This window comes from Opisthorchis viverrini, assembly GCF_000715545.1.
Source record: "Opisthorchis viverrini unplaced genomic scaffold opera_v5_39, whole genome shotgun sequence".
In the NCBI taxonomy this organism is placed as follows: Eukaryota; Metazoa; Platyhelminthes; class Trematoda; order Opisthorchiida; family Opisthorchiidae; genus Opisthorchis; species Opisthorchis viverrini.
The window spans coordinates 1,800,461-1,827,234 of record NW_008751696.1 but is presented as its reverse complement, the minus strand read 5'-3'; the positions used below and the strand labels follow the sequence as shown (position 1 = coordinate 1,827,234).

Sequence of the window (26,774 nt, the reverse complement as noted above, 5' to 3'; positions counted from 1 at the left end):
GATCACCTGATCGCATCTCAGCATTTTTTCCCTCTAACACATCCTCGGTTTGAAAGTATCAATTGGATTGGGGTGAAAAAGCGAAACACATTTTTAGTAGGGTGGACTTCAGTCGGAAACGCTGAAAAACGGACATACAAATCGATTTCTAAGAATACACCCCACGAAATGTCATGACAGAACTAATGTTTTCACGATATAGCTCCTGTCAGTAAGACGGATAACAATTTTCGGTTGGCAGTTGTCGAAACCGGTCAGATAACAGGTTCATCAGTGTACCAGATATTGTACGGGTAACTTTGCTGATATTAAGGAACAATCATGTAAGTGCACAATCATGCGCGATAATGCTCTACAAAACTGTCAACAGATGGTGGAACGGTATGCTCGGCGTACATCTTCTCATATCTCCATGGAACTCTTTATCGCAATTTGTACCACCAGTGTCTCTTCATTCCTGCTTCGAAACAGTTGCAGGACATGTTCNTCACGATGGAGATAGTGATCCGGTTGCCGTGCGATGTCCCGCACGCCAAGGGACAGTTTGTAGAAGGCTGCTATCTTCCAACTTATGTGAATCGGACAACTGAGGTTGACGTGGTGCGTTGCTCCTGAGAGTATCCTCGATTAACTGAGTGACTCTGCAACTTTGATGGACTGGTTCTATTCCGGTTTGACTGGCAGTTATCAGGAATGGGAAACATGATTTGAAAGCCCACAACAGCTTACAGCCGATAACGCGTAACAATTTCATTGGGTCTCTTGTCCATAACCAGTCAACTACGATCGCACGAATTAATCGATAAAACAGATGAATCAATGAAACAACGTACAAGCTAGATGGGTCGATGCACCTTGCAAATCTGTCGGCTCAATGACTGGTATTACAGCATAGGCTAAGATGGACGATTGACAACAGGAACAGCCGATGTTGGAATGCTCATTTGAAGATTATTCACAAGTGAAGTAGAATTATTTGTTCCCGGATGAACAGGATGACTCTTCAAACGGGAGTAATGTGGAGGTGAATAACAAAGATGTCGGTTTTATCTTATCTTATTAGTTGAAGAAATCATTCGTGATATGTACCTTCCGCGTGAATCTTTCATCAGTTGTTCTTTTACCGCATAGCGATCCTCCGAGGAGGTATTCATACCTAGTTGGGTAGAATTCACTCCACAAGTGGACATAAATTTATCCACCGGTCCCTCTAGCCATGTATGTACTAATTCGAGACCACCGGAACACTTCACACAAGCACTGGTAAGAAACCGGTCGTAGGATGATAACGTCACACGTAGTTCATTAGTTTCCTTGCTGTCATATTCTTCAAGCTGTTGCCCGCTGTACGCAGTACTTCCTGAAATTCGAAGTTAGGTAGGTCGGTCGAAGTGTTCTATAACACAGCACCTGGACTGCACTAAGATTCAGCTTGGGTAACATTTTGGTGGGAAGCAAGTTACCTGGCAATGAAGTAAATTATCAGCGTAGCAACGATAGATTATCCTGGTAGGAGAATAAAGGAATATGGTCTGTTTCGTTTGCCCGAACAGGGTTTTCCCGATGAAATGACAGACTAGTGACCGTGCGGGGACGACGTCGGTGGCCGAACCAAGTGAGCAAATAGAGCTGCTTTGGACGGGGTACCTTGTGATCACGAAGGTGAATAGGGCCAGCAAACTAATCGAAATGTACTTCAATTGACACCAGGTTCTTTCATGAGATCAGTGAACAAAAATGCAGAAGGCGAACTTGTCTTCTCTGCACTGATCTATTTGTGGTCAGAAGTCTACCGCTTTATGCTACATGGTAGGGGAGACAAGATATTCTTCTAAACTCTGTCCGCGTCTACACAGCAGTCGCTTAGGAATTGCGAGACCTAAATGAACATAAGTTCGATTCCTCGTTTGTAATAACCTGCAACGAAATGTACCGCATAGAAGCCGCCTCATACTTCAATTTGCACGATATTCAAGATATCGAGGTACATTTTTCCACATGACACTTCCCACTAGATCCAACAACTCACTCGTGGTTTCGTCCGATTTGGAGGTCTTTGCATAAAAATTCACTTCCGAGTTTCCACGCGTGAGGTCGGGCAGCACATTTGAGAGAGGAGCATGTCGGACGAAACATTTAGTTGGGCCTCCAGATGACTGAAAATCAGTGAACATCTACGCTTAGTCTAAACGGTGGTTCGGAAGGAAAATAATTATGACGGATTTCGGTGAATAAAGCAACCTGCTGAGCTTTACAGAGGGCGATTGTCGTCCATGAAGGGATTTTCAGGTAACTGCACTCAAGTACATATAAATTTGGTGTTGAAAGTGGTTGCATTCGAGACCCGGCTGAACTCCCCGTTTATGGTATTCTCCAATAATTTTTCTCCCTGTCCCGGTTGGCACGATACCAGACATATTGTGGTGGGTTATTATACAGGAAACTGCTGTCAACATCGCTAAAATCTCCTTGATGGCGCAGATAGACGGAGTACCCGAGTTTACGTCAGCCTCAGGTTTTAATTGAACCCACATTGCACGGAATTCGACAAATACACTCACATACATACGAAGGGAATAAACTGAATTCAAGCTAAATCTCTTGTCTACGGTATCTCTTAGCTGAACATGGCTCACCAGACCGCCCCATGTCTCGGTCTGTACGGCATTCGAGACACACCTATTGCACTACCCGCAGTGTAGTTGGTGTTTCCTTACGGTTTCGCACTTATGGGGCGACTCAGGTGAGTACAGTCCCTCACCTTCAGTCCACTTCAGGTTTTAATTGTTCACGAAATTTGAAAATATTATAATTATCCAACTGCGTACAATACAGAGACTCGGAGTACGCGCCTACGTGATGAGCCCCTAGAAGTGTGAAGCCGTCCGTGAATCAGCAAACCGTTTTCAGAGGACTTGTTCATGGTTCGCTCCAGGAAAGTGTTTTACACCACTAAATACCAATAGCAACGGATGGCCTTCCAATATTTCTACCAAAGGCAGTGAATATTGATGACCGGAAAACGGTGTTGAACTAACCTGTTGGAAGTGCCCGTGATTAGCTCGTGCATCCTTCGAGAACACGAATCAGTATTATGTTGAAACCGTATCCAGTTTCCGAGTTGTCGGAAATTGGAAGTGAAAGTAGGAGTGGAAATAATTTTATTTCAGCGGCTTCAAAACGAACAATCTGGGTGATATGTTTGGAAGGAGCACAGTTCAGGGGCGCTCAGAAGCTCTTGGTCCCAACCCTCCCCGTGTGAAGATTCGTTGCCGCAGACTGCAGAGCCCTGGAGCAGGCTGACAGTGATCCTCCCACAAATTCAATCCAGAGAGGACTACCTGGTTTCCTATGAACAAATAAACAAAAATTCGGTTTCATGTTAAATTATATCCTGGTCGCCCATTTCCAAAGTAACCCAATTTGCACTTACGCAAGCATGGAGTGTCAAACAGTCTATATCCGACTTCCACAGCAACCAGGATACTAGCAACATGACCGGACTAGACGGAAGCATACATCGATCTGAAGCAATGAAGTGGATCTGAAGTGGACTGAGAGGCGCATACACGAGTGCGCGAGGAGACCGTGCGAATGCTCGTCAGTTGCGACGATTACGCAGTTGGAAAACACATCAAAATTCGACTATTGTTTGTGAGTGTGGCTATTCCAGCTGGTCGACAGGTAGCTACATGAGCGATCAGCATCCAACAACGTGACTAACCAAACCATCCAGATTCTTCATTTGGACCTCAGCGGCTAGGTGTGTGAATTCCTCTGATATGAAGCTCCCATCAATGAGTTTGGCTTGCATTGGACGCCATAAGACCTCCTGTGTGCTACATTCATAAGCCACTACTCCCCAGTGAGTCATTTCACAATGTGGCTCGGTTGACACATTATACCTAATTATGTCTTCAAATTTTGTTCATCCTTAGCTGGTTCCCCACTGAAGTCACACTGACGATCGGAGAGTGATGCGAACTGAAGCAAAATGAATACGACGAAGGGTTAGACATTTCATCGATTTCACCTTCTCGGATTTCACAAGAAAATCAGTCCGAGCAAAAACAACCAGCTCCGGTTTCATCAGAATGAATTTGTCAAAACTGGCGAGAATGTCGGAGTAGCTCGGTGTGGACAAATTACGAAATTCCCACGATGTATCATTCGATTTATTCCCCGAGTGACGCCACAAATGGATTCGATTTGCTTTTGCCTGACATTCGTAATTCGTTCACACACATCCCAAAGTAATCGTTAGGTATTGCTGGTGCGTTTATCTTGATGCAGAACGAGTGAAACTGGCGTAATCAGACTTTTGTCGCGTTGCATGCCGCCGGATGTAAATTATAGTTAGTCCGCCGGCGATTCTTCCGTATGACAGAGCCGGTCCCATCGAGTGAGCAGGCCTTTTAATGTGCAAAAATATCCCAGTAACATTCAGAATGCAAAATTCAGGAAGCTCACGTGAACGTTTGATGGCAGAGACGGAAAAACCTAGGGGCTAGTTGACAGCCAGTATCACAAAGGCAGGATTATTTAATTGGCGGAAGATTAGTTCAGGTGATCAGACGGAATTTAAGTCTCTTTTCGCGGAACAAAATCAGCCTGTGCTTAAAATTCGAGATGTGACTGGACTTGGAAGAGTAACCTACTAAAAGCTTTGTCCAGACTCGAGCTCCAGACAGCTCACTGGCGAGAAATTAATCAGCCGTGGGTTTGTGGTTCGAAACAGATCTGGGTATCACACTCACTCCTGTCTAGGCTTATTCAACCGGGTGGTACTTCAGCCCTCTTGCTTCTTGTGGATGACATGGCCACTAGACACCGAAAGCCTGAACGATTCGTCCCCACTCACGATTATCAGATGAGTGTAAAAATGTCCAATCTAAAGGTTTCAATCTCGAAACCAAGCATTCACCGGTTCCCTTGCTGCACGTAACTCTGTCTGGACAATGACAGTGCGACTTACTCAGTCTTGGGATGCAAAGTTTGAAGTCGAACTTCAGATGAAAGATCAGTCGGGTCCACGCGCAAAGGAACATTTAACATGAAATGCGCTACCAACCATACGTCTCTCCTAACTGCACATGAAGCGACTTCCCGCCGACTGCTCCGTGTGTTCCCGGACGTCGATGAGGATCCTAGAAAGTCAAGAACAAGTTCCGTAATTACTCCCCGCAATGTCCCGAATCCACCGACTGGTCACCCTCATTTTAACTTAGAAGATCATATAGGAGTCACGTGGTTGGTCGCGGATAGTCAGACACATTAACCAAACCAGACAATCCAGTCGGTTGTGCATTCAGATTGTGCGATTACACTAAATGACACATGGAATTAGATGGAAATTCGAACGGCGACTGGTTTAAAAGTTTTCGGGTACAGTGAATGAGGCAAAATCGGATCGATTGCGTGACACGTCAGCAAACAGCTGGTGTTGATGACCTGAACACTGCACCACTGTCACTGCATCACCGTCAGACAGTGTGTGAAAACTGACGGTGTTTACGCATGTCCCAGATCGTTTGCGAAATTCATGGGGAACGTGGATTTCGTTCAGCCATACGGATCATATTTGCACCGCTGGCGAAACATGGCGAGGACAACATTACGGCACCAGCTGTCAGTCGTACCTCACTCGTTTCGGTCGAAATGATTTGCCGTTTTCCTGAAGCGGTGAGTAAGCAGTAGATGGTGAAACAGGAGTAGATTGTTTGTGGTGTGAGATCTGTGGATTTCGCTGGAGATTTCTTTCTGAAATTTGAGCCAATCTATGTTGAGAAACCAATGAGCACTGTACAGCTCTTTCATCCTCATTGGGACTGATCAGCAGCGCGCATCTCGCGAAACGCCGGAGTGTCTCTAACACAGGCTACCAGCTAGTAACCCGAACATTACCTTTCGACTATCATCTTGAACTACCTGTTCGACGAGATCTTCAAATCGAGTGCCGATCCTCTCACTATAATTTAGATACATATTTTTACGGCAGCGAAGCGTCAGTGTTGAGCACTGATGTCATGCTGTCGATTATGGTGATGATACATATTTCAGATTGTAGATCGTAAAAAAAGGATAAACACAATGAAGGGAGTACGAAATAATGAGGTGCATTGTTCCGCGACATTTGTGGCAGATTTCCATCTCCAGCTGTGGCGATTTGCAATGCCTGTTCGCCTCATATTTGTATGAAAGACTTGCCAATATGGTGCTTGCCCTCGGCACTCGACTGATAGTATGCAAATTTCCGCCAAGTTTATTGCTTAAAATATGCCAGAATGTCACAGGTTACTTGGCTCACCTACTTGCTTCAACCGCTCTATTGGTGTTGCCTGGATGGCTCCTTTATTTCATGGATCAACAACAAGTGTGAAAGTGTGAAAGCGTTTGACTTGAGGTAAACATTCAGAAACTTGTACAAGAAAAGGGAAACGGTTTTGAGAACTATCCATGTTGTTAACGCTATTACGAATGCATACTACCGTAGGGTTTACAACGAATGATTTTCTCGTTTAGGAAGGGAATTAGCCACATGGATTGCCTCTTGTCAATCCGTTCTTGGGAAAGAAGTTACATGCAGCGACAACGCTGTATGCGACAAGTCCGGATTTAGTGATGCACTAATGCGGTCTATGTACTTAATATCTACATAACAAAAAATTTTCAAAACAAGCACACCTGTCATTTAAATAAATCTCTTTATTATGACTGCACAGTATAGCGATGAAACGATTAGATCATGAATTCTTGTTCACTTTGTTCTAAATGATGCTCAAGGTCGTCGGAACACGTGACCTGAAGGAAAACATTTATATGGTTGCTCAGAACTCTTTGACAGTCTTCTATGTGCTTCATCTTTCTTGTGGCTCTTCAGGTAGGCAAAGATCGTCAATCTCATATTCTACTTGAACCCGAATTACACGGAATTCGCGAACTACACTCATGTTTGCATGTCATTTTGGTTTTGACGGGGTGCTAAACCGAATCCTAGTTGAATTTCCTGTTTACGATATTCTTGGCATAGTTGTCTCAACCGTGCCGAAGAGCTATCATTCCGACTTAGAAACAGTACGCCAACATCTGGCTTACACTGAATCAATCGTTCAAGTTCGCCGAAGTAGTCTCTCCCATACTTAGGAATACTCAAGAATCAGTAAGGGACCGTAAATCAGTAAACGTAGTTGGAATTCACAGTTACTTGGAAAACAGAAAAACCAACAACTAATTCTGTATAAACATTAAAAACCATTTGCGGATTATGATGGCACCAACGAAACACCTAATTGAATCACCTGGTTTCAGTATTGTACGACTGGAAAGGATTGATTTAGTTGCGATGCAATTGCATTAAAGGTCGACAGTATTTCAGGTCATTCCCGCATTGTCTGATTTAGTTTACATTTACGAAACAATGGTGAGACAAGAACCCCGAGGTCTGCCCGATAAAGTACAGGTAGTCTAGACCTGCTGTGTGCTATTAGGTGGTTGCAAGCGGTGTGAGAAGAGTGCAAACCGTTCGCTTTCGGTCCGGGCTAATTCATTTGTATCCGGACGTCTAATTCTCTGCTCACACTATGTGCTCTGTGCTCACGCACAGTCTCCCGCCTTCTGGTTTGAACGGGATATAGAGTAGCGGGTATGAAACTTGTACAAAACCAGCGGCTGATCAATTCGACCACATAAGTTAGGTACACTCTTCCAACATTGTTGCACACTAGCAGGTACACGCTAGGAATGGTGGATCATTTGAACAGTCCGTTGGAAGTGTATTTTGCACCCTCATTGGTATTGTAACAATTAGACAATCGCCTGGAAGATCTCCAAACCAGAATTCAAACGCGCGTCCAATTTTGGCAGTAAAAACCCACAAAAATCGACCCATCGAACACGAACCCAAGCTAGGGAGTGGTCTAGATTTTCCAACAACGACCAGTTCAGTTATCCGGCAGGTTGCCTCCTCCACACAAACCCCGTCAAAGGTGTACCTGACCTGCTGATTACTCTTCCAGGCTGCATGCATGTTTCAGACGGTGGTTGATCACAACTCGTCTATGGACTTCATTTGACTATTTACTAAGCCTTATGCAATCGAATAGAGTGTCATCACTGAACAGTGTTCGGCAGAAATGAATGCTATTCCCACCTTTGAAGGGACGATAACAAATTCTGAAGTTTGTTGTACAGGAGAATGTCGGTAGCTCAGGTAGCGTAAAAGGTCGTTGGTTTGTTCGCTGATCTGGGTAATTCGATTGCAAATGTTTCATCACCAATCGAGGTGACATTGTTGGTGCGCTGTTAGGGAGCGTAGTGGAGCGTAACGATGGGTTGGTGGTCGTCATGTCGTTTTGCTGCGTTCCCGCGATTTATTAAATTGTGAACAACTGTCTCAATCAGGGACTTGTCTTGCTGAGACTACAACGATGAAAATTAGTCAGTCTGTTTCTTAGTCAAGCACTCATATCCTGTTGTGGGAGGAATGAACGGATGACCTTCAAAGGGTTAGGAAATACTCAGAGCGTTGTCCGTTTGAGGTGGAGTATGACGGCACCTTCGTCTCTCGGGCGGATTCCGAGAGCCGACAAAAGTGGTTATGGTGAATATATGCGCTTTAACGGTGACTAATTTTAATGTGTTCTGGCTCTCGTGGTTAGTGTATATCTAATGGTGAAAATGGGGATAGATGATGGAATGGGCATCTAAGACGACTTGTTGCTAAATTGAAAACATGAAAACACGGACAGTTGATTGTCAGTGCTACCCATAAGGTGGTCTGGAGGGCCGCTGAGCGGCTGGGTCCATCGATTTGGGTCACATGACCAGGGCATATTCAGCGCCAGTACAGACAGTTTTTGACAAAATAGTACTCGATTTTGCAAGCGTATTTCGACTAGTGCAGATATATTCAAACTTTTCGGGTCGATACTGGCTGGCGGTTGGGTGCTCAATAGAGCACGTGAGACGACTCGTTAAGATTGATTTTGTGAGTGGCATCAGTTACGTGTGACGCGATCGAAGTTTTGGCTAAACTACCGCGTGTAGTGATGCAGCCGTAAGGGACATGCTCATTTATTCTCTTGGAAAGTTGCTACAGTATTCCGCTGAACAACAGCAGTGACGATCCTACACACCCATAATCTAGGTGAGTGTTTTTCCCAAATCAGGAAGCCTCATTAAGTATTGCGTGTTTCCCTGAAATTTCCAGTCTTTCATAAACCACTAAAGCGGAAAGTTTTCGTATACTATCCCATCAGCAAAGCATAACACAGTATAATGTAGTTTAGGGTAGTTGGATGGTAGTCAACCTGATTTTTTTCCTTTAGTGACTATTCTGTGTTGGAATTCGCCTTTTGGGCAAAGCGTTTTCGCAAGGGAGAAAATGACCTGATTCTGCAGAAGACGTACTATCTCGCCCAAATCTGACGTAATTGACACATTCAGCGGTTTGAAACGGTGTTGAATCTCTAGTAGTGTGATGCTTATCGTCGCTACGATGAAGGTTTCACTTTTCTACACACGGCCTATATATGGAGGCTGGTCCTCAAAGCAAGGACAACAGCATGCGCTAGTTTTATTGGCCATGGGTACTTCTATATTGGCCTGAATATAAGTGAATAGCTAGCGCCGGAATAGGATTCGCCAGACAGCAATCATCAAACCACTGGACGCTTGTGCATGCTGGGAGAGACACCCCCGGCTTGCTATGGACTGAATGTGACGCTGCACCCAAGCACATATTTCTCCTGTAAACCTGAAGGAATAAAATCGGTGTGTGAACGTTTAGAAGCCTGCTGCAAGCAATGAGCCTACCTAAAGATGATGGCAAGATAGTGGGTGCTGACCAGGTACCGGTTGATTGTCGACGTGTCAGCATCAGCCGTGAATTCCTGTAGATTTCGCTGCCTGTGTAGATCAAACTGCATGAGATCGGTAGGCGAAAGTGAAGATATCTGTTTCAAGCCACCAGGTGACCAGTCTACCACCAAGCAAGTGTTAATAGGAGCCGCCCAATGACACCAGCAAGGTGGTAATACCTAACATACCGGTATTTATCCAAACCCGCGGTTAATGATGTGGTACTTCTTACGATCACAACGCCAACTATGCAGTCATTGGGAAAGGGGACAAATTTTCCCTGAATCCAGGTGGTCACATTTACCGGTTGGTCGGTGAATACGCTGGTGACCCACAAGACCAGTCCTACTATGGCACATGCGTTCACGTCACGACGTCGTCGAAGCTGTCTTGAGGGGATCTGTCCCTTTCCGACTGGCTCGACGGTTTCATGGGGTTGCAACGCGTCGCGCCTGTTTGGATAGCCGTTCTTCATTCGATTCTTCTGACTGCCAATTCCTCCGATGATCTAAACTGGGAGATGCAGTTTTCAAACTCATTTGGACACTGCAGGTTTGGTGTAGTTACGGGCGTCCATCCTTCTCACTACCTCCTCCCATTGGCGTCCAACTGATCGCGGGCAAGCTATTCCGTGTTGCGAGTTTCTGCCTAACTATAGAGCTGGTTTTGCATCAAACTGCAGATGCCGCATGCTACAGACACGTTTCTCAATGCGACCGAATGCCCTGCTGGTTTTGCGATTCATGCGTTTATTTACTCATCAGTTATCAGGTCCCTGATTAGAATTCTGTCGAGGCAGCGTAAATTCATGCAGCATACTGCTTCACATACATTTAGCCGAATGCCCGGTGTTTGACGTTAAATCCTTGGCACAAGCTCATAAAAGACACTCTTTGGAAGTACTCATATTAAGGCAAAAGGTAAACGGCGCTCGACCGAGAACCATACTCAACCGGGGTTTCCGGACTGCGATAATAAAACCAATTTTTCAGCACGCGCCATCACGCGGGTACCGGATTCGCGCAGCAGTGAGTTTATTGCATGGTGATATGACGGAAGGCAATATCAATAAGGCGAAGTGACTTTTTGTGACGACTAGACAGAGGGCTACCTGTACACTCATTTGGAGATTTCGCTGAAATGGAGGACCCACGACCCAAATGTGTCCGATCGTAAATATGTTCCCTTCAAGTTGTTTCTCAGGTTGAAGTTGCCCATAACAAAAATTCAGAATATCACAAATTCCTACCGAAAGTTTATTTTGCAATGAAACTGGAGAAGCATGATGCGAATTTTTTATCATTTCTGAGAATTATAACCAGCGTACACTTTATAAAGCCAACGCGAGCCAACGCCCTTCGAGGTAGTAGCTGAACACTTTATCGCCCCTTGAATGGATTCACACTCAAAAGCTAGATGTCTTGTTTATTTCTTGTATTTCGCTAGCAATGTAGAAGTTAATGAACACATGGATCACAGCGTTAGTGAACACTCGGGGACTAGGTCTACCTTCAGAACCGACAGTGAGTTGTTGGGGGAGTTCTCAGCAACCTTATTAGTAGTATGCCAACAAAGTGGGCGTAATGACCTTAGATTTTAACCCTTCTCCTAACAATGTTATTGCATCAGTACCCCCAGAATCAGTGCTAATTGTGGGCAACAGTTTATGAATTGCAGTCACTGAAGTTTTAGTGAAAAAAGTGTTATCGTTTCATTGTTTACATGTATAACGAGTCAGAACCATAACCTTGAATTATCCTGAACAACCCTCTTTGGGACATGGCTTTACCAGGTGTGGCCTTTTCCAAAATGCCATGCTCGTAATTAATGGGTAAACAGCAATCGGTTGACAAGTTTGTCCATTAATTTGGATTATTCTCCCTCAAATGGTCACCATATATTTCTGGACGTTCATTTGTTAGCAGTGCCCCGAAGGGGAAATGTCAAGCAGCAAATTCAGCCTTTCGTACTATGGACTAAATCCGCAAAGTTATTAGGAAGTCACCACTGTTTCAAACTTCCATTGGACCAGATACATTATCATTTTCCGAATAGTTCGGAATGCGGATCTACTGGATGCAGCAGACAGCGAATTGTCGAAGGTCAGGAGGAGTGTTGGGACTGGTGCGAAAATTCATACAGTAGTTTTGTCAGTAGTATAACCCTTCGCTCTACAGCGATTAGCATTCAGGCTGGTCAGAAGCAGCCACTCTAAAGAGGTAACCAACGTACACTGACTTGTGCTATGGAAGCCGGGGATGTTACTAACTGCATGTTAAATGTATTAGGCATAGTGTACACTGTGAGGGGACTTCACAGCGTGTACCAACTACACATCCTATCCTGACGAAGAATACACGTGGTGCCCTATGCACCAGAATTTTCCAGGAAATATAGAATTCTCTAGTTGGTGGATTATCTCAAGTATCTACCATCCACTCTTTGCGTCCAAATCGCTGAGAAACATGTCAGATCATAGTGAGAAAAATACTCCCCGCAGTCGGTAAGTTTGGTAGCCGCAGAGTGAATCAGTGGGCGAAAATAACTGACCGTCTTCGTATGGGAAAATCCATCGTAGCCTGATCTTCGTACCGACAGGCGTCAACAAATAAACGAAGATACCGTGGCAAATAATTTCAAGCTCGGTCTACCGAAAGGTTACCTAGGTGTGGCAAGTTGTACACTTCCAGTCGAGGGTCGAGGAGAAACACAATATGGACGGTTCTTTTAAACAAGTACCAGGTGAACGGATTCCGCAACTCTCTCCGTAATCTGCCACAAATGTCGCGCAAAAGTCCCACCTTATGATTTTGCATACCCCCAACTGTGTTCCCCTTTTCTATGACCTTAAATCTAGAATGTGTATCCAGACTATCAAGAGGCGGGCCGGGACTCAATATGAAGGTACCACCAAACAAGTCTTTTAGGCTCATAGACGAGAGGTTATGTATTCAAGCTACTAGCTTGGAAGTCGTTTGTTCGAGACTCCCTACTGGACTTTCACGAGATGTGCTTTGCCTACAAGTCCCAATAGAGACGAAACTGCTCGTAAACCTGCAAGGTAGTAATTCAGTTGGACTAATGCGCCAGGCCAGTGAATGTTTCTACGACAGTGAGGCGTCGGTGTTAAACACTGATGTCATGCTGCCAATTATGATGATGATGGTGCGATGAATGTTTCAGCTCCTGTTAGGTGGATTTTCAGATACAGTCATTGTTAAGCTACCTAGTTATACGAAACGGCAATTCACATGTGGGTAACACACATTCCATATTAAATGGTGAAATAAGTAGGCCATATGGGAAGCGATTAAATATCAAAGCCAGTTTTATTTGATTTCCTCTACATAACATCCAATAGGTGGATGTAGTTTCATGCTGATAATCCAATCAATCTGAAGAAAATTATTACCCTGCCACTGATACCCGCAATCAACGTGATGCTCCTTAATACACTACTCAAAAGGTTGCTGGAAGCTATTCGATCGTATTGGTGTGCAAATTAGTGTTTTTTGCCAGTGGTGATCTATTGTTACTTCCGGCTGTCGCCGACGAGAGTTTCAAACTCATGATTCCTTCACATTACCATGAAGCAATAAGTGACATCCCGGGATCGCTGATTCGAGTCTCCTTGGATTTTCGTCAGATGTGCACTGCTGATCAACCCCAATGGGGGTGAAAGAGCTGTACAGTGCTCATTGGTTTCTCAACATAGATTGGCTCAAATTTCAGAAAGAAATCTCCAGCGAAATCCACAGATCTCACACCACAAACAATCTACTCCTGTTTCACCATCTACTGCTTACTCACCGCTTCCGGAAAACGGCAAATCATTTCGACCGAAACGAGTGAGGTACGACTGACAGCTGGTGCCGTAATGTTGTCCTCGCCATGTTTCGCCAGCGGTGCAAATATGATCCGTATGGCTGAACGAAATCCACGTTCCCCATGAATTTCGCAAACGATCTGGGACATGCGTAAACACCGTCAGTTTTCACACACTGTCTGACGGTGATGCAGTGACAGTGGTGCAGTGTTCAGGTCATCAACACCAGCTGTTTGCTGACGTGTCACGCAATCGATCCGATTTTGCCTCATTCACTGTACCCGAAAACTTTTAAACCAGTCGCCGTTCGAATTTCCATCTAATTCCATGTGTCATTTAGTGTAATCGCACAATCTGAATGCACAACCGACTGGATTGTCTGGTTTGGTTAATGTGTCTGACTATCCGCGACCAACCACGTGACTCCTATATTATCTTCCAAGTTAAAATGAGGGTGACCAGTCGGTGGATTCGGGACATTACAAGGAGGAATTATGGAACAGAATGGTTGACTCTGTGAGCACTGATCTATCATCAGGACCTTCTTGATTCGACTAATCAAACCAACATATCGAAAGAGATTTTCTCATGTTCAGAGTCAAATGCGCCAGTCTGAATTTCGCCAGGAGACGGCTGTTGCCTTTACCCGTGCGTATGTTTCAGTTGGGTTGCTCCGTGTCGAGTTCATGAGGAAGCCGATCCCCTATGAGAGGACAGATAATTGTTCTTGACTTTCTAGGATCCTCATCGACGTCCGGGAACACACGGAGCAGTCGGCGGGAAGTCGCTTCAATTGCAGTTAGGAGAGACGTATGGTTAAATGTTCCTTTGCGCGTGGACCCGACTGATCTGTCATTTGAAGGTTGACTTCAAACTTTGTATCTCAAGGCTGAGTAAGTCGGACTGCTAATGCTTCTAATTTATCGGACGTGGATCCGGACAATGTTATATTCAGCAAGCACATGCTGGATGCTTGGTTTGGAGATTGAAACTCTTCGATTGAACATTTTTACACTCATCTGATAATCGTGAGTGTGGATGAATCGTTCAGGCTTTCGGTTTCTAGTGGCCATGTCAAGAAGCACGAGGGCTGATGTACCGTATGGTTGCGTAACCCCAGACAGGAGCGAGTGAGATAACCAGGTTTGTTTTGAACCACAAACCCACGACTGAGTACGTTCTGGCCAGTGAGTTTTCTGGAGCTCGAGTCTGGACAAAGCTTTTAGTAGGTTACTCTTCCAAGTTCAATCACATCTCGAATTTCAAACACAGGCTGATTTTGTCCCGTGAAACGGGACCTAAATTCCTTCTGGCCGCTTCAAATAATCTTATAGCAATTAAATGATCCTGCCTTTGTGATACTGGCTGTCAACTAGCCCCTAGGTTTTTCCGTCTCTGCCATCAAACGTTCACGTGAGCTTCCTGAATTTTGCATTCTGAATGTTACTGGGATATTTTTGCACATTAAAAGGCCTGCTCACTCGATGGGACCGGCTCTGTCATACGGAAGAATCGCCGGCGGACTAACTATAATTTACATCCGGCGGCATGCAACGCGACAAAAGTCTGATTACGCCAGTTTCACTCGTTCTGCATCAAGCTAAAAGCATTGACAATACCTAACTGAACGCCACCACTTTGGGATGTGTGTGAACGAATTACGAATGTCAGGCAAAAGCAAATCGAATCCATTTGTGGCGTCACTCGGGGAATAAATCGAATGATACATCGTGGGAATTTCGTAATTTGTCCACACCGAGCTACTCCGACATTCTCGCCAGTTTTGACAAATTCATTCTGATGAAACCGGAGCTGGTTGTTTTCGCTCGGACTGATTTTCTTGTTCTACCGAATGGGGTGAATCCGGTTGTGAAATCTGAGAAGGTGAAATCGGTGAAATGTCTAACCCTTCGTCGTATTCAGTTTGTTTCAGTTCGCATCAGTCTCTGTTCGTCAGTGTGACTTCAGTGGGGAACCAGCTAAGGATGAACAAAATTTGAAGACATAATTAGGTATAATGTGTCAACCGAGCCACATTGTGAAATGACTCACTGGGGAGTAGTGGCTTATGAATGTAGCACACAGGAGGTCTTATGGCGTCCAATGCAAGCCAAACTCATTGATGGGAGCTTCCTATCAGAGGAATTCACACACCTAGCCGCTGAGGTCCAAATGAAGAATCTGGATGGTTTGGTTAGTCACGTTGTTGGATGCTGATCGCTCATGTAGCTACCTGTCGACCAGCTGGAATAGCCACACTCACAAACAATAGTCGAATTTTGATGTGTTTTCCAACTGCGTAATCGTCGCAACTGACGAGCATTCGCACGGTCTCCTCGCGCACTCGTGTATGCGCCTCTCAGTCCACTTCAGATCCACTTCATTGCTTCAGATCGATGTATGCTTCCGTCTAGTCCGGTCATGTTGCTAGTATCCTGGTTGCTGTGGAAGTCGGATATAGACTGTTTGACACTCCATGCTTGCGTAAGTGCAAATTGGGTTACTTTGGAAATGGGCGACCAGGATATAATTTAACATGAAACCGAATTTTTGTTTATTTGTTCATAGGAAACCAGGTAGTCCTCTCTGGATTGAATTTGTGGGAGGATCACTGTCAGCCTGCTCCAGGGCTCTGCAGTCTGCGGCAACGAATCTTCACACGGGGAGGGTTGGGACCAAGAGCTTCTGAGCGCCCCTGAACTGTGCTCCTTCCAAACATATCACCCAGATTGTTCGTTTTGAAGCCGCTGAAATAAAATTATTTCCACTCCTACTTTCACTTCCAATTTCCGACAACTCGGAAACTGGATACGGTTTGCCCCTGAACCTCCTTCCAAACATATCACCCAGATTGTTCGTTTTGAAGCCGCTGAAATAAAATTATTTCCACTCCTACTTTCACTTCCATCCAATGACAACTCCGAAACTGGATACGGTTTCAACATAATACTGATTCGTGTTCTCGAAGGATGCACGAGCTAATCACGGGCACTTCCAACAGGTTAGTTCAACACCGTTTTCCGGTCATCAATATTCACTGCCTTTGGTAGAAATATTGGAAGGCCATCCGTTGCTATTGGTATTTAGTGGTGTAAAACACTTTCCTGGAGCGAACCATGAACAAGTCCTCTGAAAACGGTTTGCTGATTCACGGACGGCTTCACACTTCTAGGGGCTCATCACGTAGGCGCGTACTCCGAGTCTCTGTATTGTACGCAGTTGGATAATTATAATATTTTCAAATTTCGTGAACAATTAAAACCTGAAGTGGACTGAAGGTGAGGGACTGTACTCACCTGAGTCGCCCCATAAGTGCGAAACCGTAAGGAAACACCAACTACACTGCGGGTAGTGCAATAGGTGTGTCTCGAATGCCGTACAGACCGAGACATGGGGCGGTCTGGTGAGCCATGTTCAGCTAAGAGATACCGTAGACAAGAGATTTAGCTTGAATTCAGTTTATTCCCTTCGTATGTATGTGAGTGTATTTGTCGAATTCCGTGCAATGTGGGTTCAATTAAAACCTGAGGTTGACGTAAACTCGGGTACTCCGTCTATCTGCGCCATCAAGGAGATTTTAGCGATGTTGACAGCAGTTTCCTGTATAATAACCCACCACAATATGTCTGGTATCGTGCCAACCGGGACAGGGAGAAAAATTATTGGAGAATACCATAAACGGGGAGTTCAGCCGGGTCTCGAATGCAACCACTTTCAACACCAAATTTATATGTACTTGAGTGCAGTTACCTGAAAATCCCTTCATGGACGACAATCGCCCTCTGTAAAGCTCAGCAGGTTGCTTTATTCACCGAAATCCGTCATAATTATTTTCCTTCCGAACCACCGTTTAGACTAAGCGTAGATGTTCACTGATTTTCAGTCATCTGGAGGCCCAACTAAATGTTTCGTCCGACATGCTCCTCTCTCAAATGTGCTGCCCGACCTCACGCGTGGAAACTCGGAAGTGAATTTTTATGCAAAGACCTCCAAATCGGACGAAACCACGAGTGAGTTGTTTGATCTAGTGGGAAGTGTCATGTGGAAAAAAGTACCTCGATATCTTCAATATCGTGCAAATTGAAGTATGAGGCGGCTTCTATGCGGCACATTTCGTTGCAGGTTATTACAAACGAGGAATCGAACTGATGTTCATTTAGGTCTCGCATTTCCTAAGCGACTGCTGTGTAGACGCGGACAGAGTTTAGAAGAATATCTTGTCTCCCCTACCATGTAGCATAAAGCGGTAGACTTCTGACCACAAATAGATCAGTGCAGAGAAGACAAGTTCGCCTTCTGCATTTTTGTTCACTCATCTCATGAAAGAACCTGGTGTCAATTGAAGTACATTTCGATTAGTTTGCTGGCCCTATTCACCTTCGTGATCACAAGGTACCCCGTCCAAAGCAGCTCTATTTGCTCACTTGGTTCGGCCACCGACGTCGTCCCCGCACGGTCACTAGTCTGTCATTTCATCGGGAAAACCCTGTTCGGGCAAACGAAACAGACCATATTCCTTTATTCTCCTACCAGGATAATCTATCGTTGCTACGCTGATAATTTACTTCATTGCCAGGTAACTTGCTTCCCACCAAAATGTTACCCAAGCTGAATCGAAGTACAGTCCAGGTGCTGTGTTATAGAACACTTCGACCGACCTACCTAACTTCGAATTTCAGGAAGTACTGCGTACAGCGGGCAACAGCTTGAAGAATATGACAGCAAGGAAACTAATGAACTACGTGTGACGTTATCATCCTACGACCGGTTTCTCACCGGTGCTTGCGTGAAGTGTCGGGTCGTCTCGAATTAATACATACATGGCTAGAGGGACCGGTGGATAAATTTATGTCAACTTGTGGAGTGAATTCTACCCAACTAGGTATGAATACCTCCTCGGAGGATCGCTATGCGGTAAAAGAACAACTGATGAAAGATTCACGCGGAAGGTACATATCACGAATGATTTCTTCAACTAGAAGGATAAGATAAAACCGACATCTTTGTTATTCACCTCCACATTACTCCCGTTTGAAGAGTCATCCTGTTCATCCGGGAACAAATTTACAAATTCCACTTGTGAATAATCTTCAAATGAGCATTCCAACATCGGCTGTTCCTGTTGTCAGTCGTCCATCTTAGCCTATGCTGTAATACCAGTCATTGAGCCGACAGATTTGCAAGGTCTATCGACCCATCTAGCTTGTACGTTGTTTCATTGATTCATCTGTTTTATCGATTAATTCGTGCGATCGTAGTTGACTGGTTATGGACAAGAGACCCAATGAAATTGTTACGCGTTATCGGCTGTAAGCTGTTGTGGGCTTTCAAATCATGTTTCCCATTCCTGATAACTGCCAGTCAAACCGGAATAGAACCAGTCCATCAAAGTTGCAGAGTCACTCAGTTAATCGAGGATACTCTCAGGAGCAACGCACCACGTCAACCTCAGTTGTCCGATTCACATAAGTTGGAAGATAGCAGCCTTCTACAAACTGTCCCTTGGCGTGCGGGACATCGCACGGCAACCGGATCACTATCTCCATCGTGATATCTGGTACACTGATGAACCTGTTATCTGACCGGTTTCGGCAACTGCCAACCGAAAATTGTTATCCGTCTTACTGACAGGAGCTATATCGTGAAAACATTAGTTCTGTCATGACATTTCGTGGGGTGTATTCTTAGAAATCGATTTGTATGTCCGTTTTTCAGCGTTTCCGACTGAAGTCCACCCTACTAAAAATGTGTTTCGCTTTTTCACCCCAATCCAATTGATACTTTCAAACCGAGGATGTGTTAGAGGGAAAAAATTCTGAGATGCGATCAGGTGATCTTAGGTGAGATAATGAATAAATCTTTTGGCGGTTGTACTTGATTGGTTGACATAATTGTGTTACGGTAGGAGATGTGATAAAATGTCCATACCATGACGGAGACACCAACTTATGCTGCCGATGACACCGTTCATGAACACGTCTGACGATTAGTTCAGCTACGATTTTAATTGCGTCTGCTGGTAAATTTCGGATGGTGTATACTGAGTAACGAAATTCTATGGAAATATTCCTTCGCTATTGGAAGCCTTTGAACGATGAGCTTCTCCATTAAGACACGGTGGTGTTTGCCTGGTTGGTAGTCGGTTCGATGAAACTCTGGATGGTTCAATGCGGGTTTCGGTATGTCTGAAGCGTATCTGACATAACTGGTACCAAAATTCCCATTGGCGTTTTTGCTTAGCTGAACACCACTCGATAGTTTCCGTTCGATTTCCTTTTAACAATTTTCCGGGTGAATTGGACAACCGGACGAAAACAAATCACAAGCCAGGTTGTGATTTGAAACCAACGCGGATCGATTTTGTGTAAAAATCTTCCTGGGAATACATAGTACAGGGAACAATTGGCCATTCAGAAGATTCCGGAAAACTATCATCTAATCAAACGACTCTGATATCATCACGTGACCCCTTTCACTGATGTGGGAAACGAATGGGAGAGAGAAGCCCAAGATTTGCTGAGTTTCTGGCGTGAACTTTCGGCTAGTTCAGTGAGTGTCCAAACGGAATGAGCAAGTAAACATGTAGACCACTGTCAGGTAGCGGATGCCTGATGGGTAGAGTAACAGATTCACGGATGCCTCTCTCCAACGAGGACATGTACTGCTGTACACCACGTAAGTCTTTTGGTTTAACCTGAGCAACTAGACCAGTCTCACCATTCATCGTCTTGCAGCTTGTGACATCCATCCGGTTGTTTGCTGATTCGACTACTCGCGAAGTTGGCAGCCCAGTGATAGCAGCTTATCCGACACGGCCCTTCTCACATCTCTCTCATGTCGTTCATACCCAAGACGTTTCCAATCTGTGGGATATAATCCGCCTCCGATTACGGAAAGATTGTAGGTTTCACCGTTTTGAATTGCATGGGTGACGGTCGGCTTATCCGGTTGGACACCATTCGCACAAGCATGACCGCATTTCTCACACTCGTCTAGACAGTCCTCACAACTGTGGACAATATACACGGCAGTATTGCTTGCGGGCTTACCAACGGTCACAAATGAAAGATTTTCCACAATCAATCCGTCTGTCTCACTTGGCAGAATCCAGTTGCTTTGTTGCCATGTGTGCCTCGTTACGATTGCGGAAGACTGCAGCGGACAAATCACCGACCACCTCGGTGACCGCGTAGAGTCGATCGGTCGGACGCGATGGGATGCTCGCTCTGGAGAAACTCTTCAGTTGGATGAGCGTTAAGCTTATCGTCGCTGACGACTACAGTGTTCCATGTTGAGCTACAATCGTTCTATCCAAACTGAGTTGCATTGGTACTGTAGTCGATCTGGTAATACGGAACTGGCGAATCAATCGAACTAGGATACGAATGTCGGAGACACACAGTTCGCTAGCACAATCAGGGCCTCTGTGGACCACCACCGAGAGACCAGCAGAAGAGCGCCAAACGTTTTGGTGGACGCGTGGACGTAAAACGCATGCGGTGCTTGCCAGGTGAACCTCACGACTAGATATTTGCCCCGCCTCAATGCTTCAGTCGCGGTTTTCATCCTGCTGCACGTTGGTATTCCTCAGTCACTGGGACCGATTTGAGAGCTGCCGATTTCAAAGGCGAATAATTTCTGTCAAGTGGTTCTATTGAACTGACGGGTTAAGGGGGACTCAGTCATTTACGGAAAACCAGCCGCGCTATTGTAATTTACATGGTTTTTTCTTCCATACGTCTTTACAGCCTTTTTCCACCTATCACCAATTTTTGTTGCAATAGTCAGAAAGCAAATAGCCACAGATCATTTATTATTGCCAGATGAAAAACATAACGGAACATGCGGCTCCTTAGTTCAGCTATAACCGACATGGTCACATTTAACAGGGAAAGGTTGATAGACCTCCCTCCCTCACATGTTCAACCTCTCAGAACCTAATCTGAAGTGAAATATTTTTCGTGAGAAGTTTGAACATTTTTTGGAGACAGACGAACTTATTGTGGAGAACCCTCCATTTGTGACCGTTGGTAAGCCCGCAAGCAATACTGCCGTGTATATTGTCCACAGTTGTGAGGACTGTCTAGACGAGTGTGAGAAATGCGGTCATGCTTGTGCGAATGGTGTCCAACCGGATAAGCCGACCGTCACCCATGCAATTCAAAACGGTGAAACCTACAATCTTTCCGTAATCGGAGGCGGATTATATCCCACAGATTGGAAACGTCTTGGGTATGAACGACATGAGAGAGATGTGAGAAGGGCCGTGTCGGATAAGCTGCTATCACTGGGCTGCCAACTTCGCGAGTAGTCGAATCAGCAAACAACCGGATGGATGTCACAAGCTGCAAGACGATGAATGGTGAGACTGGTCATCTCTCGCACAATCTTCACGTCAGCCAAGCTGCCGTTAATTTCCCCGGAGATCTTGGGTTTATCTGTCCTGGGAACAATCTTCTGTACATTTGCAGTCGTTCGGATGGACTGGTCAAAATAAATGCGATTGACTTTCTGGCCATCGATGTGGATCGTTTGTTGCTCAGGTTAAAACAAAAGACTTACGTGGTGTACAGCAGTACATGTCCTCGTTGGAATGTCACAAGCTGCAAGACGATGAATGGTGAGACTGGTCATCTCTCGCACAATCTTCACGTCAGCCAAGCTGCCGTTAATTTCCCCGGAGATCTTGGGTTTATCTGTCCTGGGAACAATCTTCTGTACATTTGCAGTCGTTCGGATGGACTGGTCAAAATAAATGCGATTGACTTTCTGGCCATCGATGTGGATCGTTTGTTGCTCAGGTTAAAACAAAAGGCTTACGCAGTGTACAACGGTACATGTCTTTGTTGGAGAGCTAACATTGCGGCTTCCTTGAATAGGTTACTCTACTCATCAGGCATCCGTTACATAGGAGCAGTCAACTGGGTTTATTCAACGGTGTGCAGTTTATAGAGGCCAATAACTCAAAGAGCAGGCCAGTTCACCCGTATCAATGAGCCTAGTTTTAGAAGATGCACTGTGCTGTACAATACTGTCAATCGTTTTAAAACGTGTTTCAAGTTTGTGCAACGAACTTTCTCCAAAAGTATGCTCACTGTTATCCCTCTTTGGAAACATTGTCCCAGTGTACATCCGACCAGGATTCGTTCCGGTAAATCAGCTGTGTTGTGTGACATTTGATAATTTGTGATTTCTCCTTGTATGATTTGTCGAGATAAATGTACTCTGGACTAGCATGATGAGTTTCTCAATAAACGGATGTCTCTTTACTGAGGTGTTTGTAGTGTACGTAAAGTCTATTCCACAGCATGCCCGACAGAAATAGCCCAAGAATGCGACTAAATGTAGTAGTTTAGAAGCATTTATTTCGTAGCATGGAATTTTTAGTGACTGGTGTTGAAAGCGGTTGATTTTTTCAGTTACCAGAGTTGATATCAGAGTTGATTATAAATGGTATTTGAACAAGTAGATATCCCTGTGGATATTGGATGCGGGCGAAATTTTGGACAGAACGGTGGTATGCGCGAACTCATGTCAGTAGATGACATGGGTTTTGCCTGTCTAAACACAGTCGATCCGTTGAGAGTCCTGGGGTTGCCGAACAAGATTCATATGCTACCCATGTGTAAGAATGACGGGACAATAATTCAGCTGTGACACCCTTTCGGTGAATAGCTGTCATGACACCCGAAGGAAGCATGAGGGCTAGGACACTGCCAGGCTGCCCAAGTCTAGACAGAGGAAGTCGAGATGAAGAGACCGCGAACCTTCCTGTTAGCAACTTCATGCCATATGTAATTCGGACTAATAGCTTGAACTTTTCTAAGATTTTTTGTATTCCCACGGCTTACAATTATGGCGGTTTATGACCAGTCGGTCACTCGTCTTACTCAGCACTTTTGTACACAAACGACAATCGATGAATGGATCAGTTAGGGACCAGCTCATTGTGGCTTCCTCTAGGTAACTGCTTCTTTACAACCAACACTTTAGATCTACTGACACGTCTTTACCAAGGTTCTCGTTCAGCACGAGGAGTCATCGCCTCTGTTATCCTCGACTTGTCACCTGAAGCTTCCTATTCGAGGGTTATGTGCAATGTGCTGCCTTAAAAAGGAAACTAAAATTCTGCTGGATGAGTGACATTTTGAAGCGCTTAGCGTTACAATCCCTGGGTTTATAGCACGAGGAATATGATCTACTCTCCTCATGGTCCGGTTATTCACAATGGAAGCAATTTTCAGTGCTAGCAAGGGTATGTTAGATTCTGGGCAGATTCCCACCTGGAACATCAGTTCCACTGGTCTTAATAAGTGGCCTACACAACATCATACCTGTCTACTTTCTGCATGTACCAGTCTCTGCAGGTCTGTTACACAAAACTCCCTAAACCAAAGCACCCCACCCTGTTTTATCGACATCAAATTTATAGTGACAATGGGACGAATGGTGGTTTTGGAGTGAAGTGTGAGCCGTTTTTCATTCCAGAAGACCAAAGACGTGACAGTGTATGGGCAGGCTGTTTTGCCTCGCCCATACCTTGACCATAAGCATGGTAGTGAGTGAGTTACGAGCCGTCATTCCCACCCGAACAAGCTCATTTGAGTTGTTTGAAGATTCTCTTGGCCTGGCAAAATCAATACTTTAGGGTTTGCTTGTGTGGGAAAAGGTTCTCTTCTGATTTAAGAGTTTTATTTTGGAGAAGAAAAAGAGGCATTTCTCTTTTCGGACTTTATTTTGTCCGGCTTTGTATTACAGCTGAACAGAAGAAACCTTCTTACATGCATCAAACAAATCCAAGACACTAGCAGTTACCAAGACACAAAGTTCCAAATATCACCAGGGTCACTCTTATTGAATTGCAGGTAACTGATATCCCCATCATGCCAAAAAGCGGGAAGGTCGTATGATGAACCACTTGCCTAAGAAACGGAAATGAACCAATCTTTCAACCAGATCCACTCAATTAATTACCGTACTCAACTTCTTGTGGCAGTCAAACAGTCTGGCTGGATGGTGCAGGCTGAAACAAGTATTGTACTGATTCCTCCTGCTGTGTTGACGTAATGGGCACACATCGTGTCTTGAAGGTACCCTACTGAACAGGAGCTGTACACGAAACCGAATAGCGAATGAACTGAATCATATGGCAAATGCGGTTGGTTTGGTAATTAAGGAAGGACTACCCAGCCAATGGTTCACTGATGATGTCCCCTCGATTGTTGAAAAACGGCTGGAAACTAGGTGCCAAGCTGGGCGAACAGATCAACCGCCAACTGATCAATTACCAGGATCACTGCGTGGTTTACGTCTGACGACAATGATGAAAACACATTACGGTTCCATAGAATGTTGGTGAGAGTTGAGTGTCGACTCCCAAAATCTTACGGCGAGAAAAGGAACAACACGGAGTTTTTTACCCCTTCAACTCGCCAACATGAACTAGTGAAGAATTTTAACATCGCACGTGTATTTTGTTATTATTCGTGAGTGAAATTTGAACCCGGTAAAATTTCAAACCACTTTGTCGAAAAACAGCTCCATTCAGTGTCCACCCGTATGCTGATTCCCTATCATGAACAAAATCTTTTTAGAGAAATTATCTTAAGACCCTTCAGTTTCTGTTATTCTGCTTCATGTTAGCCGGGCCGATAGACTTATTTACGTGAGTATAGGTATGTTCTCCCGCCATAAATTTTGTCTGGGTCCTCCCTGAAGAGGAACCAAAAAATTAATGTATTATTGTATTTGTTTTTATAAAATTCTCACACGCTACTTCATTCTGATCAAAAGAGTGCGTGCGAAATGAACTCAATCAAATGAAAGACTTTGATCAAACTTCAAACAGCGAATATTCCTGTGTTGCAAGGTAAACGGAAAACACAAACTTACAAATTATGTATAAAAGTTATTCTTTCGAAATGATTAGTTGTGACTAGTCTCGAGGTTTGTAGAGTTTACATCCAGATCATTCTCGATCGAAAGGTTATCCTGGTCACACCAAACGTAGGAACATTGTACTGGAATTACGGTCTTATAATGTCTTGACAGTGGTTTATCTTCTTGGCCACTCTAAATTCCTTTCCCGCTGGTAGCCCATCCTGGATGTATGTTACTCGTCATGCGCCAAGAGCTGAACATCTTTGAATTTTATCTGATGCGACTTGTTTGCCTGATGCGTGGTACTAGTACACCCCTGTTGCATGTCTTATCCACTGCAGGGAAGCATCAGTGGTGAACATCGAGGTAGTTTAGTCGATGATGGCGCCAGATTTTCGACTCATTGCTAAAGAAATCTGACTACAGCGAAAAAATGAAGTCGTTTATTTTCACCTCTGGCCTAGGCTGGTGAGAATAACCTTGTCAGAACGGAACCCGCAACCTACAGGTGATCTGTGCACTGTTTCCGGTTACGGAGTTCAGTCGATCGGTCAACATTTGGTGGATTTTAACTGTGAAAAGGTTCTGGAACAGTGCTGAATACTCTCATCTGCATAATAATTTGGTTTTGATTCAAGACTCCACTGAATCCAGCTTAGTCTCTCCTTTATGAAGGCCATCTTCAAGTATGATATAGAGTTAACTGGAACCCGAGGACTTTGTCCACCTCATAGGCCTCAAGAAGGGCGAGTCTGGTCTTGGGCTGTTAGCGACTCATGGGCAACCCTGTGAGTAGCTTGCTACGTCCAGCTCCTGGATGATCTTTGGAAATCATACGGTCGCGTGCTGTTGCTCAGTAAAGTGCGGTCAAAGTATAAACCGAAAATCGATTGATCCAGAAGGATGTGTTCTACATAACTCAATGCGTACGATCATGCCGTACCAAATCCCATCACCATATTCACAATGATTACCATTCAGGTAAAATTATTAAAAAAACGCCCCTGAGAAGAAACGACTGCACCAAGAGGGCAATGTTAGAAACAAGGTTTTCTGTCAACTGCGAACCACGGGAACCAAGAAGATTAACATTTCCGGTTTTCCCCAACTGTTTTCTTTGCTCCACCGGAAATGTCATCTACCGCAGACCCGTCATGTCATAAGGAGAACCAGAAAGCCAACTGGAGTGAGCTCTGCTGAAATCCAGCAA

The 26,774-nt window shown here is 44.7% G+C and overlaps 5 protein-coding genes across 5 annotated transcripts in view; 2 read left to right on the top strand and 3 right to left on the bottom strand.

The window, feature by feature from the left end:
- Positions 1–487: 487 nt before the first annotated feature.
- T265_02998 (hypothetical protein) lies at positions 488–13,833 on the bottom strand (the record flags this gene model as incomplete). Its single annotated transcript, XM_009167377.1, has 4 exons — positions 488–611; positions 1,090–1,344; positions 10,047–10,366; positions 13,669–13,833. 4 exons carry the CDS (start codon positions 13,831–13,833, stop codon positions 488–490), a joined length of 864 nt encoding a protein of 287 aa, XP_009165641.1.
- Positions 5,518–20,942, top strand: T265_02996 (hypothetical protein; the record flags this gene model as incomplete). Its single annotated transcript, XM_009167375.1, has 2 exons — positions 5,518–5,682; positions 20,685–20,942. The coding sequence occupies 2 exons, from the start codon at positions 5,518–5,520 to the stop codon at positions 20,940–20,942; spliced, it is 423 nt and encodes a 140-aa protein (XP_009165639.1).
- On the bottom strand, positions 15,477–18,794 carry T265_02997 (hypothetical protein; the record flags this gene model as incomplete). The annotated part of the gene is made up of 3 exons (XM_009167376.1): positions 15,477–15,560; positions 18,505–18,591; positions 18,699–18,794. The coding sequence occupies 3 exons, from the start codon at positions 18,792–18,794 to the stop codon at positions 15,477–15,479; spliced, it is 267 nt and encodes an 88-aa protein (XP_009165640.1).
- T265_02993 (hypothetical protein) overlaps positions 20,778–26,774 on the bottom strand; it is a gene marked incomplete at both ends in the record, with an annotated part of 58,257 nt that continues 52,260 nt past the window's right edge. Inside the window, 3 exons of the mRNA XM_009167372.1 lie at positions 20,778–20,921; positions 22,247–22,426; positions 25,350–25,396. Of these exons, the coding sequence (XP_009165636.1) occupies positions 20,778–20,921; positions 22,247–22,426; positions 25,350–25,396 (371 nt within the window). The remainder of the gene's footprint in view (positions 20,922–22,246; positions 22,427–25,349; positions 25,397–26,774) is intronic.
- T265_02995 (hypothetical protein) lies at positions 22,040–22,636 on the top strand (the record flags this gene model as incomplete). Its single annotated transcript, XM_009167374.1, has 1 exon — positions 22,040–22,636. The coding sequence occupies one exon, from the start codon at positions 22,040–22,042 to the stop codon at positions 22,634–22,636; it is 597 nt and encodes a 198-aa protein (XP_009165638.1).